We start from the raw sequence: 16,999 nt of genomic DNA, 5'->3' as shown, positions 1-16,999 counted from the left end.
TCTCTCTCTCTCTCTCTCTCTCTCTCTCTCTCTCTCTCTCTCTCTCTCTCTCTCTCTCTTCGTGTGTTGTCTCTGTGTGTTGTGCCTGATGAAGTTGGCGTATTCAGCCCCTTTTGTGCGATGGAAGTGATGCGTATAGCAGAAAAATATAAATTTTTTTTCTTGTTTGTAGACGAAATCAAATCGTTAATTCATAGTATGGAAAATCACACCAATGAATTGGAATGAAAATAACACACAAAAAAAATAATACAAAAAAAACACATAAAAAACCATTTGATTCACAATTTGATTTGGGCACAATATTTTTGCTCTTCTCTTTTCAACCTAACTGATCTGGCTATTGTATTTTTGTCGATCTCTGCCGTGGTGTATATGGGACGGATCATTTCAAATACGTGACCAAAGCCAAAATGAAACAACAAAAAATGAAAGCAAAACTGTGTTAGCATTGTCGCATACAAACGTAGTAATATGTTAATTCGTTGACATTGTGTCACACAATTAGATGCTGCTTGATGCTGTGAGAGAACGAGCGAACAAATGAGAATTGAGTTTCTCTACATGTTGAAATGCATGAAATATGTGTGTCCAAGTCATATGACAAATGATTCGGGGGCTCTTTGTGCGAGAGACGGTGCGAAAAAAGTGCCATAATTCACTGTGATACCAATCCCGATCATGTGCTGACCTTGCGTTTAGAACCACCGTCCAGTAGTGAAGGAAAATTGCGTAATTACCGTCAAACAAAATAAAAACGTGTCGATCAATGTTAATCCTGTTAACACATGCTCCACGAGAGATGTCAAATTAATCACTTTTGTTGTATTTTCAAACGATTGAAGTAAACAATAGCAACTGGTTAGAAATGCAATTAATTGCACGGCGTTGAGTGAAATTCAGTAGTGGCTCGTGCGAACAAAATTACTTTACAGCTGTTTTCTCTCTCTATCTCGATTTTGTCACTTCAATACTATGCCAGACCTCCGCATGTTGCTGTTAACTTTATCGCTCCATTGTGTGACTCATGGACAAATATTGATTAAAATTATACTGCCAGCCACTCGATGTAATGAATTTAATGGAAAAGCTCAAGTGTTTTTTTTATACTATCGCAGTCATGTAGATAAAAATTGAAAATGGTTGCTTCGGGGAAAAAAAGAGAACTTTTTGTTGAAAAAAAAAAAACTTGAGAGAAAATGAACAGCAGCAGAAGCAGCAAAAAAAAACACATACACACATTGAATTAGAAAATCAAGTGAAAAGAATAAATCAAAATGAGGAAGATGTAATTTATCGAACGAACAATCAAATAATTGTATTTTCAATTGGAAATGCAAACATTCAATCACGATTGAATTGCCTCGACGCAAATTGCCGACATTGTTTGGCGGCACAACGTATCAAATCGAAGTGTGCGAGAATATAAAAAAAAAGATAATGCCAGGGTAACGACGGCCAATCATTCGCAGAGAATTTCAATTAGCCAATCTCGAAAACAGAAGCACAAAGTTGTGCAAAATCATTTCCCTAAATCATTATTCGATCATCATTTTCATGATAAACAATCGATCGGAGTGTGCAATGCACTTAACACTATCTCATCATAGTTGTTTCGTTTCGAGGTGTTTCGATGCACTTCGCATGTCTAATTGTCGTCACGTTGACGTTCAAACAGAATCAAACAAACGAGGAAAAAATAAATGCAAACTGAGAAATTCATCGCGTGTTTTGTAACACATTGGCATCTTGATACATTTAATGAATTCTATTCAGCGATGTGTTTCTAATTTGTCGAAATGTTGAGTAATTCTCGGCTCAACACAGAAACGAGAGACTCTCTCGGCACAAAATTGGATCGTTAGCACATTATATCATATGGGAAGAAACTGAATGCATTGAAAGAAAATCGGGCGCAACCAATGTTAGCCTGAAAATTCACAAGCACTGGATTATGACGAAGATGACAGTAGCGAACGAGGTGTGTGTGTGTGTGTGAGTGTGTATAATGCAATCTTTACCGACGATCCATTTGGAAGACGAAACAATGATCGACAGAAGAAGAAGAAAAAAAGACACAGAGTTCACCCAAAGTAAATCACCCTGAACGCGTGGAAATCATGGCAGAAAAGAAAAAAAAAATCAGCATAAAACAAACGTCAGCCGGTGATTGTGGTGTTATTTCACAGTTTGCATGTTTTTCCTGATTCTATTGTTTATAGTTGCGAACGTTTGTGTTTTTCCAAACCAATATCGTCTATTATCATGCCATTCTCGTATTTCATTAAACATTGTTACACAAACGACCAAACGAACAAACGAACAACCGAAAAATGCAAATCGCTTTTCGGTTAAATGATAAATGGTGAAATAATGGTGCAATAAAACAAGCAGAGAGAAGATGAAAGAAGACGAAATTAAATCAAGATGATTTTCCAACAAACGCGCGAGGAATCTGTGGTCGGAATGCATATTTGGCATTTTGCGGCGTTGTTTTTATATTGCACTCGCATAAAAAATTGCAACGCACGGAATTGCGCGGCTGCTGAAGTGCGTAAAAGATGAATTAAATGAACATTAGTCGGCAAATGATGGTACTACATCATAAAAATGAAACAATGGAAATGTAGATTTGATATTAATTTATACAGAAATAACGGGTCTCTTGAGTGCGCGAACGCGCGCGCACTCATCACAAACATCAATGCCCAAATGGGATGGATGTTTGCATTTGTTGTTGCTGCTGCTACTGTTGTTGTTTGATTCTACTCATTTTTACTCACCTTCATCTCTGACTAAACAGACGTAAGTTGGAAAAAAATACGGGATGAGAAACAAATAAACAATTAATTTACGTAAACAACAATCGGATAAATTGTGGTTACGACTCATAACTTACGATTTCGCTCACAAACAAACACTAACGAAAAATACAGAGAGAAGAAGAAACAAAATATGGGAGATAATAATATGAGCAGAAATTCTGTTATTTTCTTCATTGAAAAAAAAAGCCGTACCGTATGGTACACTAAAAATAAAAATACAAAGTGTACAATTTGTGTTTGGAGTCACACAAATCTCTCGTTTGTTAGTGTTTTTATTTCTTCTCTCCAGCTTTGGCGATAGAGTAAATGCGAGGAAAGCCTTGGAATTTGCTTCATTACAAATTTTATTCTTCGTTTTATTGTTGCTGTAGCTGTTGTTGTTGTTTTTTTTCACATTTTTCAAACAAATTCGCAGAGCTGCGCGCCCATTTTACACTCGACAAAAATTTGTCGCACTGTTTCGATCGTCTTATCTCTCGTCTGGTTTCATTGATAACAGATAAAATTCCGCAATTTTTGGCTCATTTCAAGTACGCGATGATTAATTAAAACGCTATGCACGAAATGGGCGCACATTTCCACTTATGGGATTTCTTATGATAGCATTTCGTCATATATCGGTTTTCCGTGTAATTTTACACTCAGGGAATTAAGCACAATGCGCTACTGATATAATCGCATTCAACTTGAAATCGGACTCTATCTTTTTTTGTAGCCGTTATGCAACTAATCACGTTTTCCTGTTTTGTTTGTTTTTTTTCTTTCCACTGGGACGATAAAGGGTCAATGGGTTTGGATAAAGCCACAGAAAAACACGGAATTTACAACACCAATCGGCTGTCAAATCGTGCGATTCGATCGAGGCAAAGCATTGATTCGCAATGATGAAGGCGAAGAGAGCTGGATCAAACCCGATCAGGTGTGTGATAGTTTTACTTATTTTTTTTTTGTTTTTTTTTCAGTCTTTCTTTTTACTTTTTGTTCTCTATTTTGTTTGTTTTTTTCGTCATTTTAGTTTGTAGTTAATTCTTTTCAATAAATTTCTGTTTATAAATTCTCGCATGTTTGGAATGCAACATTTTGTCAGCCAACGTTTGAAGAACGATGAAGATTTAGTCTTTGAAAAAGACTTTCTTTCTTTCTTCTTCTTCTGAAACCAAATAGAAACTAGTTCAATGCGTTTTTAATTTCAGATCATCAAATCGATGCAAATTTCATCTGTGTATGGAGTCGAAGATATGATATCGTTGGGTGATATAAACGAGTGTGCCATTTTACGAAACCTGCGTATTCGATACAAGGACAAACAAATTTATGTGCGTAAATTGTTATCTGCAGCGAAAAACCATAATGGAAAATACATTGTTTTCCATTCAAAATGCGTAAAGACGCTTAAATTTTCATTGTTTTTTTCTTCTCTTTCTCACAGACATACACGGGCACTGTGCTTGTTGCAGTGAATCCGTATGAAAACTTGTACATTTACTCCAGGAACCTAATCAATGCGTACAAACAAAAGAAAATGACCGAGTTACCGCCGCATATATATGCCATAGCAAATCTTGCGTACAGCAAAGTCATTGAGGAAAATCGGAATCAATGTGTTTTGGTGTCGGGCGAATCGGGTGCTGGCAAAACGGAGAGTATGAAATTTATACTGCAGTATTTGGCGGCGATCAGCAAACGACCGTCACCGATTCAAGAGCAAATTTTGGAGGCAAATCCCATACTTGAAGCGTTTGGCAATGCAAAAACGGTGCGCAATGACAATAGCTCACGATTCGGAAAGTATATTGACATACATTTCGATACAGCGGGTGCAATGAGAGGTGCTAAATTCAATCATTATCTATTGGAAAAGTCGCGCATTGTGTCGGTGAATCGAAGCGAACGAAACTATCACATTTTCTATATGCTTTTGAATGGGCTAACCGATGAGGAACGAGACACGCTTGAACTCAACCCAAACAATGCGTACAATTATCTAAGTGCTACCGATGACACACCCGTTGGTATCAATGACACGTTAATCGATTTGGAGCGTCTTAAAAATGCCATGAAAGTGTTGTCGATCAGCGAATGGGAAATGTGGCAAATTTTCCAACTCTTAGCTGCACTTTTGCATTTGGGCAATTTACAGTACAAACGAAAAATCATCGAAAACATCGACGCCACCGAGATCCACGACAATTTAAATTCGTCTAGAGTTGCCCATTTTTTGGGCATTCCGAGAAGTGTGTTGTGCGAATGCTTGACCCGACGAACACTCTATGTTCACGATGAACGAGTCGTGTCGAACATTTCGAAGGAGTATGCCATGGAAATACGAGATTCTTTTGCCAAAACGATTTACGGCCGCATTTTCAACTGGATCGTTCTTCGTATCAACAGCACCATCTCACGATCCGCTTCGAATGTTTCGAACAACGTTTCATTGGGCGTACTGGATATTTTTGGTTTTGAGAATTTTTCGTGCAATAGCTTCGAGCAGCTATGCATTAATTACGCCAACGAATCACTTCAGCAATTTTTCGTACAACAAATTTTCAAGGTAATCCCTAACACGTGCGATGAATAACGAAGTTGTGTGTGGTAATTTATTCATTTATCATGGAAATAACCAAAAATGGCTTTTGTTACAGATGGAGCAGAATGAGTATAACAAGGAGAAGATAATTTGGAAGAATATCACATTCGTTGATAACCAAAGTGTTTTGGATATGATCGGCTTAAAGCCATGCAATATCATGTCGCTAATTGATGAAGAATCCAAATTTCCAAAGGGTAACGACCACATTCGATCGATATTTGTCATTCTTTTCGATTAATTTTTTTCATTCGGTTGTTGCTCCATTTCTTTGAATTTCTCTTTTTATGACTAAAACTCGTTTTTCGTTCATTCATTCAGGCACTGATGCCACGCTTTTGATGAAGCTCAATGCGAACCACGGTTCAAAGTCAATTTTTGTAAGGCCATTCAGTGATCATGCCGTATCGTTTGGTATTCGACACTTTGCCGGCGTTGTGATGTACTACTCCAAAGGTGAGATACAACCGAAGTTCTGTTGAAATTGAGTTTTAATCGAAAGAACTCCCAACCGGAATCTTTAGCTAAAAACTGAATTGAATATTGATAACTGACTCCAATTTGAACAAATTTTTGAAAAAAACACTCTTCTCTCTACTCGAATAGGATTTTTGGAGAAAAACCGTGATACATTTGGTGCTGATCTCAAGGAATTGGTTGCCCAATCGAATAATGCATTCTTGTTGAGCTTATTCGAGAAGAATAGTGCATTGGATTCGGGCAAAAAGACGATGACATTATCACTGCAGTTCAAAAATTCGTTGGATGAGCTAATGAAGACGCTGACCGCTTGCAATCCATACTTTGTGCGATGTATTAAGCCAAACGACTCCAAAAAGTCGAATATGTTTGATAATGAGCTGTGTGTTCGTCAGCTGCGATACACTGGAATGCTTGAAACGGCACGCATACGCGCCTTGGGCTATCCTATTCGGCACACATTCAAAGAATTTGTCCAACGCTATCGTTTGCTAATGCCTTCAATTGCTCAGTCACCCGAAACAAATGTCTATTATCGGGATTTGTGTAAGCGAATGTGTGCCAATTTGTTGAAATTTAATCCACACTATCAACTGGGCCAAACGAAAGTCTTCTTAAAGTATGACCAAGACGGTTTTCTTGAGGCTGAGCGAGAAAAGGCGTACCTAAAATATGTGATGATTTTACAGCGATTTACGCGTCGTGTTCTGCTGAAAATATGGTTAAATCGACGGAAACGGGCAGCAATTGTGATTCAGAGTAATTGGCGTCGATACCGTGCTCGTCAGAAATTCCTTCGTTTACGCGATGCAATTGAGCGATTACAAGCGCGAATTCGATCACGTCGACAGGCTTACGCTTATGAAAAATATAACAAAAATATCATCCGCATTCAGTCTTTGTGTCGCGGTTTCCTGGCGCGCAAAGCATATACCATTCGTAAAGTACAAATCCAAAAACAGAAATACGAAGAAGAAATCCGTCGCCGTCAAATGGAAGCTATGAAAGCAGTTAAGAGGTCGGCACCGCGACCACCGTCCTGCGTAGAAATCAATAACAAAAAGAATGAGCTGCCAGTTCGAGTTGAGGAGCGATTGAAAAATGAATACGACATCGAAGCCACACAGATCATTGACGATGTGTTTGAATTTTTGCAGCATGCAGCCGATGAAAATGTGGATTTGTCACAGAAACGCACCAGCAACGTCAGCAAAATGATATTGAATTTTGAGGCTGAAAGTCGCGTGAAGAAATCGATTCCAACTAAACTTCTATCGCGACCCGTCAATTTTTACAGCTACGATAATTTCGATTCAAGACTCTAGCATATATAGTTCGACCGCTTTTCTTTAGCATTAGAAATGTAAATAAACATCGATAATCTTAGGCAACATGTTTAGAGCTTAGATTAAGATATAGATAATCTATGAACGGACCAAATATAACTGTTACTTACTTTTTTTTCACTTCTTACCAATTTGACACATTGTAACACATTTTATCATCAAAGAAATCATATCAACTCAGCCAAATTTACACTTGATAATAAAAAAAAAGAAACACATGATTATTTTCTTCTTATAAATGCAATTTGTTTCCTTATAATTTGTTGATTAGACTACTATATTTAATTTTTAAATATAAAACACACAGGTTTTGATTCCACGGGAAGGTAGGATGATTTGTTTTTTTTTTTGCTAATTGGAATGATAACGTTTTCTTCTTTTTGCCTTTGCTTTGGACAGCCTCTCTGATCGTCTGTACAAATAGATAGGAAACGTCAAACAAGAACAATAAAGCGGCACCTGGCGACTGGTTGGAGAAATGAAGAATCATGCACATAGTTTGCTGTAACAAGTATGCGTCTGTGTAAGTGCGTCTGTGTAATTCAAACGTTGAAAGTATGACACGTTGCACTTAGTCCCCAGGTGCCGCTGTATTGTTTACTATTTTCATGATCAGAAAGGCTGGCTTTGGATTTGTACATAAACATTCACCTATATTACAATCACAAAATTAACTAAAAATTCAAATCTAAAGTCGATAGAAATATCATTGAAGGAATTAAATTAATTAATACATTTTTTGGCATCGTAGCATTCTAACTACTAAACAATTTTTACAATTATTAGCCAATATATTAAATTGAACGGACGGCATGGCGTCGACGATTAAATAACAGTGTGGTCAGAGTAAGTACACCCAGAACTGCTGCACCGCCGCAAGCACGAGCCAACACATTTTTGTAGTAGTCTGGACAATCAGCTCTGTTTTGGCATTTTCTGGAAATAAACGAATGAATATACAACAATAGCATTAGTTTGATTTCAATTTTTAGATTAGTTGAAGCTGTTATTGGTTGGAATTGAAAAGAAAAACACATTTTTGTTTGGAATTTGGTCAAAAACAAACAAAGCCGGACAAAAACCAAAACAAAAACAGTTTGAAGAAGGAAGAAAAAAACTAAAAATAGAAAACAGACGTTCAAGTGTTTAAAATTCAGATTCCGAAACATGATCAAAAAATTCAGATTTTTTAAAAAATAAATTGTCCAAATAACCAAACAAATTCGGTTCATTCAAATACGAATAAAAAAAAATCCCACTCACAATGATTCAATGGCCATAACGGCGACGCCTGTAATCAATTTATCGGCGAATGTGACGGCCGAATAGACGAAACCACTTTGATCTGCGTGCTTTCCAATCATGTTTGCGATCAGACACAAGCTGCTGATCATGGTAATTGAACTGCCCGCTCCGAATAATGTGGCGATGCTGTACAGTCGAACGTTGGACAGTTGCGTTGAAATGCTGGTTTCAACGAGGAGACAGCCAAAAATGCAGGTCAATGAACCCAGCAAATACAATGACTTATGGCCTAGTATCCCGTGTGATTTGTCAATGAACAGAGACGATACGAATGATGCCAAAAATGAAACCATTGGCACGGTGGCAATGTGTTCTACACTTGTGTCGCTGCTTTCGGCAAGGCTTGGAACTTGTGATATTTGGAATAATCGATCGTTTAACCACAATGGAATATAGACCAATGATGTTGTCGTGAAGATTCGCGAGAAAACATATACTGAAAAATAGTTTGGATAGCACTGTGTTAGTTAAATGTGTTTAGATTACAAAGCAATAATAAATTTGGATACTATTTACTTACGTAGTGAATTTTGGTAGATTTTCGGTGATTTCAAAAAGTTCTTGCGGCGTCGTTCGGGTTGCTGTGGTGGACGCATTGTGATTGGCGGATGTCTCTCGATATCAGTTGACTCGCTTAATCGCCGATATGAAGAGCGCGATTCAAGTGACGCTCGGCGATTGTTCAATGCCTGCATCCGGCGAAGACCGTAGCCGCTGAATGATAATCCAAATTGGAAAATTGCCGTCGTACACAATCCAATCAATGTCAGAATCAGTGAGATGTCCTATGAAAATGGAAAAAGAGCCGAACAGTTGATTCAATTTTATGGAAGACTTTTTTGATGTTTTACAAATGGAATTTTTTGTTACATACACGAAAACGATAAGCATCTTTTGGGCTGATTTTCTCTTCAGCCGATGTTCGGTTTGATCGTAGCACCAGCCATGTTACAACAAAAACTATAACATTGGATATAACTGACGCAGAATAACGCACTGACGTCAATTGCGTTCGATCTTTTTGCGTACGTGCCAGTTCCGGAATGATTGCCAAATGTGACACTTGTACTATTGGCCAGCCGCATTGAAAGAAAAAAATTACAATCGAAAAGTAGATGATGTGCCACCAGGTAGGCCATATATCGCACATAGGGCATATGGAAAAAAGCATCGGAAATGTGAGGAAGACGAGAAATGTTCCTGTGAAAAGAAGAAAAAAATTTATTTATCTTTTCAAAAGGAAAATGTTCAGTGATAAGAAAAACTGAAACTGTACTATGGATAATTTTGAGAAATGCACGAGAAAAGTGTCAATTTCGGTTCAAAAAATGTGTTTTCATATCAACGATCCATCCAAACAATACAAAATTGAATCTTACCAAAAATATGCCACGTTTGTTTGGTTCCGAATTTATCGACCAAGTAACCAACAACTGGAGTGGCTAGAGCATCACCGATCTGTCCCAGCATCATCATGGCACCGGCTTCTGTTCCGCGCATTTTCAGAGCACCCTTCATGAATAACAATAAGTAGCTAAACCAAACGCCAGCGCAGAGATCATTATAAATATGACCTAGACCATATCCAAGTTTGAGCCAAGTTGAAATCGTGGAAACCATTTGATCGGAGCTCGATTGAATAGTAGACGTGGATAGAATCGACTGCGATAAAAACGGGGCCGTTTCAATCCGATGCAATGGCGGCGTACTCGGCCTTATATTATTATCAAAAATGTGTGTTGAACTTCTTCGGATCGCACCGTAACTCGGATTCGGCAGATTCTGGTTATCTTGTACTATGGGTGTTGATTCGTCTTGAGACATATTTATCGTGATTCACTCGGAACTATTAGCTACGCTCCAGTTGACGATGATAAACACAGCCAAGGTGTTCGATATAACGGGGACTCTAAACAAAGTAAAATAAACATTTCAATTATCATATGCACATGAGCGATCATTTAAAGCGCAAGGATTTCCTAGTCATTGAGTCGCCACGTGAACCGTTCGCGTAGTTAAACGCAACATTTTTAATTTTTTTGCATCTTAGTCGAATCAACGACTCTATCATACGCTCTCTTTATCCCACACAAAACAGTTCGTACAAACAGTTGACACAAACACATACATCCCAACCAATACAACGACTTCGCTCTCTCACTGTATCACGCGTACGTGTGTGAGCGCTAAGCGTACGACACTGTCAACTTTCTAAAAACTGTAAGTTTACACAAAAACACGACTGAATACGAATCAAGTACACTGGATAAAACAATTACGCCTATTCGCTGTAGTTTTTCTTGTCTGATTATTTCTACGGATTTAATTTAAATCAAATGATATCTATGAAAGTAGCCTTGTTTTCCCAAATGACCAAATGTTCAAATCGAATCACTTCTTTTCGCATTCTCAATTCAATTAACTATTGGTGTTGAATTTCTTTCACAACACACACCCAACTTACTTGAGCAAATATTGTGTGAACACCGAATTTTCGTTGATTTACAGGCTTCTCGTTTTTGTTGTTGTTGTTGTTGATGAGTGAAACATACAAAAAATTGATACAATTCGACTTTGGACGGTGTCGAAATTTAAGAATCATGCAGTTTCAATAGAATTAATTACACCGAGAATATCTCGATTCAAACGGAATAAATGCAAAAAAAATAAGCAAGGAATTAAACAATCGAAATTATTTACAGCTACTAAAACAAATGTGCCAATTTTCTTCACGAAATTCTGTACGATGCCAGACCGCGTATGTAGCTCGAATTCGATTTATTTTTTTTCTGATGTTTAATTAAAACTAACGAATGAATAGTACAGCTATGAACCAAAAAAAAAACAATCAATGAAATGAACAAAACAACTGCTTGTGGTAGAAAAGTTCTTATGTGGCACTGGTTAATTATTTCTTTTTTTTCTGGACTAAAAACACACACAAAAAAAAAACAACGAGAGAACTGTAATAACAAAACGATGCGGTGTCGATTGGGTTTTACGTGAAACTAAATTTTGAGCTGTCTGGTGAGTAAGCGCGTGTGCCATCTCATTTGATTCGATGTATTTACTGTTCTATTGTTGTCTCTCCGTGTTTCGTTTTGTCCGTGGGATGCATCGTTGATACTCTCATACACACAAACACCACCGTAGCTGTTTCCATGTCGTTGTGAGCGGAACGAGAGAATGATCGAACAGACAGAGAATGAAGAGAAACAAGCACAAACGAACGACGTCGTGTTGTTCGCTCGAATGTGCTCTGGATTGATTCAGTGAATTTGATAGGACCGGCGTTGAAAAACAAATCGTTAATCAAATGAGTTATACTTTGAATTCAGCGTAAAATCGCAAGTACATTAACCGTAGGAGAAAGAAATTTATAGCCATGTGATGATTTCGATAGCTCACCAATCAACTACTGGTCACGCTAATCGATTTACTCTTGCAATGATGAAATCACTTTATGACCCTCGCTTTTCGCCTTGCGAACTATTTTTGATACAACGGTCAACGAAAGAAAAACACTTGTCACCGCACAACCGTAAATCAAACTATATATATATATATATCGAACAATTGCGCATCTGATAAAGTTAAATAAAGTGGTTTAGTCATACACATGGTATGACAAGAAGGTTCAGAATTTTCGAAATTTCACTGCTTTCACGTATACGCACAAATGTGTTTTTATTTACATTCCGAAATGAATATGCATGAAAATAAGAAATTCCTTCATAACATGAATGCGAACAAGGCTGATGAACTCCAATGAATCCATAGCAATGTTTTTAGTACGTGCAAGCGTAAACTAAAGTTGACATAGATGAAGTGGACAGCCGGAGTAGAGTGAGTATCGCCTTTGAGCTGAACCGCGCAATATGAGGTTTTTCTGTAATTTTGGTTAGTTGAAACATAATCCATGTCAACATATCATATTTCCAGTTTCCCGTTTCTGTTACGTCATGAATTTTAAAAAGCATATAAAATAATTGCTATCTTTGTGTCGCCTAGAAAACTTGTTATTGCTTTCCGTTTCGAACTTTGAATCGCAGTAGTCAAACTAGTGTGAGTTTTTGATAACAGAGCGAGCTGACAACAGAGCAGAAGCTTTGTCGAAGCTTCATCAATCGTTCGTTATCTTGTTTCAAATTCTAAATTTCTATGAAAACCGGTTGAATTCATTAACAAATCTTATTGAACTTTAACGATAAGTTTTATTATTTACTTTTCTTAAAATAATAATTTATAAAAAACAGATAAAAAAACATTAAAATCAGATTGATTTTATGTAAACCGATTCATATGTTTGTTGGTACAGACAATTTCGAGACTATTTTTTTTTATATCTAATGATATCTTTGGCCAACCCATAGAAACTAATTCATTAGGAATTGGAATTTTTTATGAAAAATTTGTTCAGCATATTAAGCAAGAGAATTATCGATTGGGACCGTTGGTGATTTGTCTGGCTGTTGATGAATTTCAACTAATGTAACGGATTCATTGCATTCAAGAGTTGGTACGGATGGTGCTCCCATTAGGGCTATATAATCTGTCTTTCCACATTCGTACTTATCCACGTTTGCCTTCATATACGGTTCGTTTAACCTGATATAATGTTCTGCTACATTGGTATCCAGAAGCTCAAAAATAATCTACTCAAGCTCATCGAACAATGGACGCGTCTCGGAATTGACCCGCCAACAAGATAACATAATCTCGTGTCTATAAAAATTGAAATTAGTTTCAATCATTTTCCTGTCTTGCTAACATTTGCAAAACTAGTTGCTTCTTACATATCTTATGTGGCGAAGTCTGGCTTGTCCATTCTGTAACCATCCAAAAATTGTTGGTACATCTCTTGGCCTGAACTCAAACCAGGATTTGACGTCGTACCAAGCGAAAACAGTACCCAAAGAACAACGCCGAAAGCCCAAACATCGGTGCGAATGCTGAATACGTGATCCTTGATAGATTTCAGAAGCCAACCATTTGAGCGGAAGAAGTGCCTACAGATCATAAAAGTAGTTCGAACATTAATCGACGATTTTGGAGTCATTTTTGTGGCGTCTCCACTCGCATTTAATTTCCATTGTAGAAGCTTGCTTGTCAAAGTTCAAACATCATTGCAAACATATGGAAGTGGAGGAAATGACGCCAAGCTGCACGAGGTTATTTGTTAATTCATTTATACCAACAAGATTGATATAATATATCAATGATATATCCAATTACCTCCTTGTTCTTGTGCTAAACGAATTTAAATGTTCTTATCTTACACATTAAAAGATTAAGAATTACTCTTCTGGACGAATTCAAAGAGTAAAATTAATTAAATTATTTCGATCATTTTTTGCCCATAATAAATATAAAACTATTGAGTTTAATACAGAAGAAAAAACGATTTTGATTCTCTAAGATGAATCACGAAAAACCCGACTTTTATGATCAAAATTTAATTTATAGCATTTCAATGTAATCTTTAGTATATGGATTAATCACACATGAAACAGTTTTTTTTATTACTGCATTGATATGCTAGCACAGAGAAGCTTATGGTGCATGAGAGTTGTACCAAATTACAATGTCTAATTTCCAGGATGGAGTTTTTGCTCTCAGGATCTCATATATGGTTGCTAGTAAATTTTTCTTAAATGAATGGGTTAGGCATCCTTGTATATAAACAAGTCATTCACATGATTATGCATTATATTTTTCATAAAAAAATGATAAATTTAAGAAATATTCGGGCAATAGCATCATGTGGTTTTCCTATAAATAAAGAACAGATTTTTCGGATTTTCCACAATTTGGAACAACAAAATGAGTTAATTTCACTGTTATTCAATGAAATTATGTACTATAACTCATACAATCATGGCCAAAATTATATAAATGCCAAAGGATGTTGGAGTATAGGTGGGCGGATCAAGTTAATAAGATTAATTATTCTCGATCATTTCAACAAAAATCGACCTATTTCGTACTGATGAGAAAGTTTCCAGAAATGAAGTTTGTTTTGATTTTTGTAATTAATTTTTAGGAGAAGAAAGTTTTTTTTTTGTTTTCTAGCCAAGAATTGTTAATTGTTCTCTGAATTTTGTATTTTTTAACTCTTAAAACAAAATATCAAATCCAATCAATTTGCCTGGGTCATGCAGCGATAGTATGGAAGCTGATTGAAGTGAAGCAATCTATGATGCATGTATTAAATGGATTAAATAAAAAAAACATTGATTTGGATAAGTAAATCAATTTAGAATAAGAACGAAAAGAAATTAATTAAACAAAACAAAAATGAAATTTATTGTAATTAGAAGTAAGAAACACTGTGAATTAGAGCTACTCGGCGACACAGAGATGGCGACACATACACAAGAGAGAGAACAAAATAAAAATGACACATGAAAAAAATACGAAGAGAGAGACACGACAAAAACTGTCAAGAGAAAAACCGAAAAACCGGTCTTCTCTCTCGAACAGCTGAACGGACAAGACGTCACCTCGAAACGATAAAGAAGAGAAAAGTCACGAAAACCAATTGATTGAGCGACTAGAAGAAAAGAGGAGATAAGAAGAAAAACCAGCGGAAAAGCGTAAGTTATCCACTAACAAAGACTTCAACGAATGAATAAAATTAATGTGTGTGTCGTGTCCAGTGGTTTTTTTCTACGGCGTATTTACATCGCATTCACATCGGCTCGGCACGGTACTGGACAAAAGTAGCCTGAGACACGAACCGGAGAACGTACTACACAACTGCGGAATACGGGACAAAACCAACCGAAGTCGTCCGAGTAGCAAAGTAAGCGCATGCAAATAAATAAAGAAAAAAGCAAATCAACGTACCGTGTACATTATTCAGATAAAAAAGTGTTCGTAAAGTCATACACAAGGAAATGTTAAGGTCAAGTATCAATTGAGGTAAAGTCGTCGGAAAAAAGTCTTAAGAGCTATCCCAAGTCGGAACAACATATATTTGGTCTATTGCAAGCCCATCTGTAATTATTCAATTGGCAAGTAAATCCCCACGTACCGCGCATACCCGCTGCCACCCATTGAATATACATTACATATAATACAAATTTAGCGGAGAAGAGGCTCTGTATACGCTTATGCTTGTGTGCGCGCATTCACGTTCACACAAACAACAGCTAGCGATGCGCGACTGAGCATAGGATTATGCTTATCACATCAAAATCTAAGTAAACTAGATTATTTTATCAATCAATGAATTGTATTAGTAGCTTTGAAAAACTAATCATTCAAATATTGCTATAAATAGCAAGAAACTGTATGAGCAAGATCATTCTTGTCTCCCTCTTTGATCCTATCTAAACAAATAAAGAAAAACAAACAAACCAATACTTCTGAAAGGTCTTCGGACGATATTGTCCGTAGGACAATATTCTGTCCTTAACTACTGAGTGAGAAAAGTCTCAAATAAATTAGGATAAAACTCATCTTAAATTAACTTGCGCACACAAGCCTAAGCGTATAAAGAGCCTCTAAATGTGTGCGCGCTCTTTGTGTACTATACACACGTAGCGCTACATAATATGTGTACTCTGTTTACACAGTAGATTCTCCTCCGGGTGATCATTCGCTTTTGTATTATATGTAATGTATATTCATCGGGTGGCAGCGGGTATGCGCGGTACGTGAGTCACTTTATTTATTTTAATGAATAATCAGCTCATCCAAAAAAAATTCCAAAAATCAACTCACCCGAAAATGCAGCAGTGCGTCACTATTCATACTCGTATTACGCATTTGTTTTTGTGAACTGATATAAAAGGCTGTCCAGTTCATTGCAAAATCATTCGTATTTCGTCTGCAAGAGGCAAAAGTACTATAGACTTGAAAATGAAATTCTTCATCATTTTCGCTGTTGTGATTGCCATTTCCACTGCTGATAATCCACCAGAAGGACAGTATAAAGTGTACGGAAACTACTACGCTTGGAACAATGGTTGGAACGACCCTAATAAAATCATAAAAGTACAGTTCGGGCAGGGATCTTCGCCAGAGATGACGGTGAGCTTCAACTTCCATGACAAAGGACTGTACGGCTATCCAGCGATCTGTCGTGGATGGCATTACAACGTGAACCCAACCACTTATGACACATTGTTCCCGCGTCAAGTACAATCAATCAAAAGCATCCCTGTGAGCTTCAGCTACAGTGCTTGGGGTAACAACGTGGGCGGTGACTTTGCCTATGACATCTTCTTCCGCTGGGACACGAATAAGGACACACCACAGCTTGAGGTAATGATCTGGGGTGATCACAACTCCTGGCCGATCGGAAAACAGTCCGGTTCGAATGTGATCAGAGCTGGTGGTCGCTCCTTCGATCTATGGGAAGGATGGAACGGCGGCGCCGGCTATTACGTCTACTCTTTCGTTCCAAGCGGCACCGTTGGAAAATCACATCTTGCCAGCTCAGGTAGTCT

General features: G+C 37.2%; 2 protein-coding genes and 1 long non-coding RNA gene across 5 annotated transcripts in view; 2 read left to right on the top strand and 1 right to left on the bottom strand.

Annotated features, from left to right (window-relative positions):
• Positions 1–7,477, top strand: part of LOC129565029 (unconventional myosin-VIIa-like) — a 10,068-nt gene extending 2,591 nt beyond the window's left edge. For both annotated transcript variants that reach the window (XM_055439366.1, XM_055439365.1), the window contains 6 exons: positions 3,607–3,744; positions 4,019–4,141; positions 4,255–5,376; positions 5,468–5,609; positions 5,734–5,868; positions 6,019–7,477. In XM_055439366.1, the coding sequence (XP_055295341.1) occupies positions 3,607–3,744; positions 4,019–4,141; positions 4,255–5,376; positions 5,468–5,609; positions 5,734–5,868; positions 6,019–7,217 (2,859 nt within the window). In that variant the 3' untranslated portion in view covers positions 7,218–7,477. The remainder of the gene's footprint in view (positions 1–3,606; positions 3,745–4,018; positions 4,142–4,254; positions 5,377–5,467; positions 5,610–5,733; positions 5,869–6,018) is intronic.
• On the bottom strand, positions 7,463–11,783 carry LOC129565033 (major facilitator superfamily domain-containing protein 12-like). The gene is made up of 6 exons (XM_055439377.1): positions 11,008–11,783; positions 9,923–10,452; positions 9,418–9,743; positions 9,064–9,328; positions 8,502–8,979; positions 7,463–8,174 (listed from the first exon to the last, which is right to left on the bottom strand). The coding sequence occupies exons 2-6, from the start codon at positions 10,365–10,367 to the stop codon at positions 8,033–8,035; spliced, it is 1,656 nt and encodes a 551-aa protein (XP_055295352.1). The 5' UTR covers positions 10,368–10,452; positions 11,008–11,783; the 3' UTR covers positions 7,463–8,032.
• A 3,214-nt stretch (positions 11,784–14,997) lies between these two features.
• Positions 14,998–15,554, top strand: LOC129565046 (uncharacterized). Of its 2 annotated transcripts, XR_008687559.1 has the most exons (3): positions 15,006–15,139; positions 15,203–15,348; positions 15,409–15,554. It is a non-coding gene; the product is annotated as an uncharacterized LOC129565046 (long non-coding RNA). The 2 variants fall into 2 exon arrangements; XR_008687558.1 differs by lacking the exon at positions 15,409–15,554 and having other exon boundaries at positions 14,998–15,139; positions 15,203–15,383.
• The last annotated feature ends 1,445 nt before the right edge of the window (positions 15,555–16,999 follow it).

The sequence above is a fragment of the Sitodiplosis mosellana genome, unplaced genomic scaffold, assembly GCF_009176505.1.
Source record: "Sitodiplosis mosellana isolate CC-2019 unplaced genomic scaffold, AAFC_SMos_1.0 Smas_scaffold_2, whole genome shotgun sequence".
NCBI lineage: Eukaryota > Metazoa > Arthropoda > Insecta > Diptera > Cecidomyiidae > Sitodiplosis > Sitodiplosis mosellana.
The sequence above is the reverse complement of the archived record's forward strand: the minus strand, read 5'-3'. Positions and strand labels throughout refer to the sequence as shown.

Coding starts and splice junctions, on each gene's coding strand:
- LOC129565033 (XM_055439377.1), bottom strand. CDS start 10,367: ATGTCTCAAGACGAATCAACACCCATAGTACAAGATAACCAGAATCTG. Junction 9,744..9,922: donor ACAAACGTGGCATATTTTTG/GTAAGATTCAAT, acceptor TTCTTTTCACAG/GAACATTTCTCGTCTTCCTC. Junction 9,329..9,417: donor AAGATGCTTATCGTTTTCGT/GTATGTAACAAA, acceptor CCATTTTCATAG/GACATCTCACTGATTCTGAC.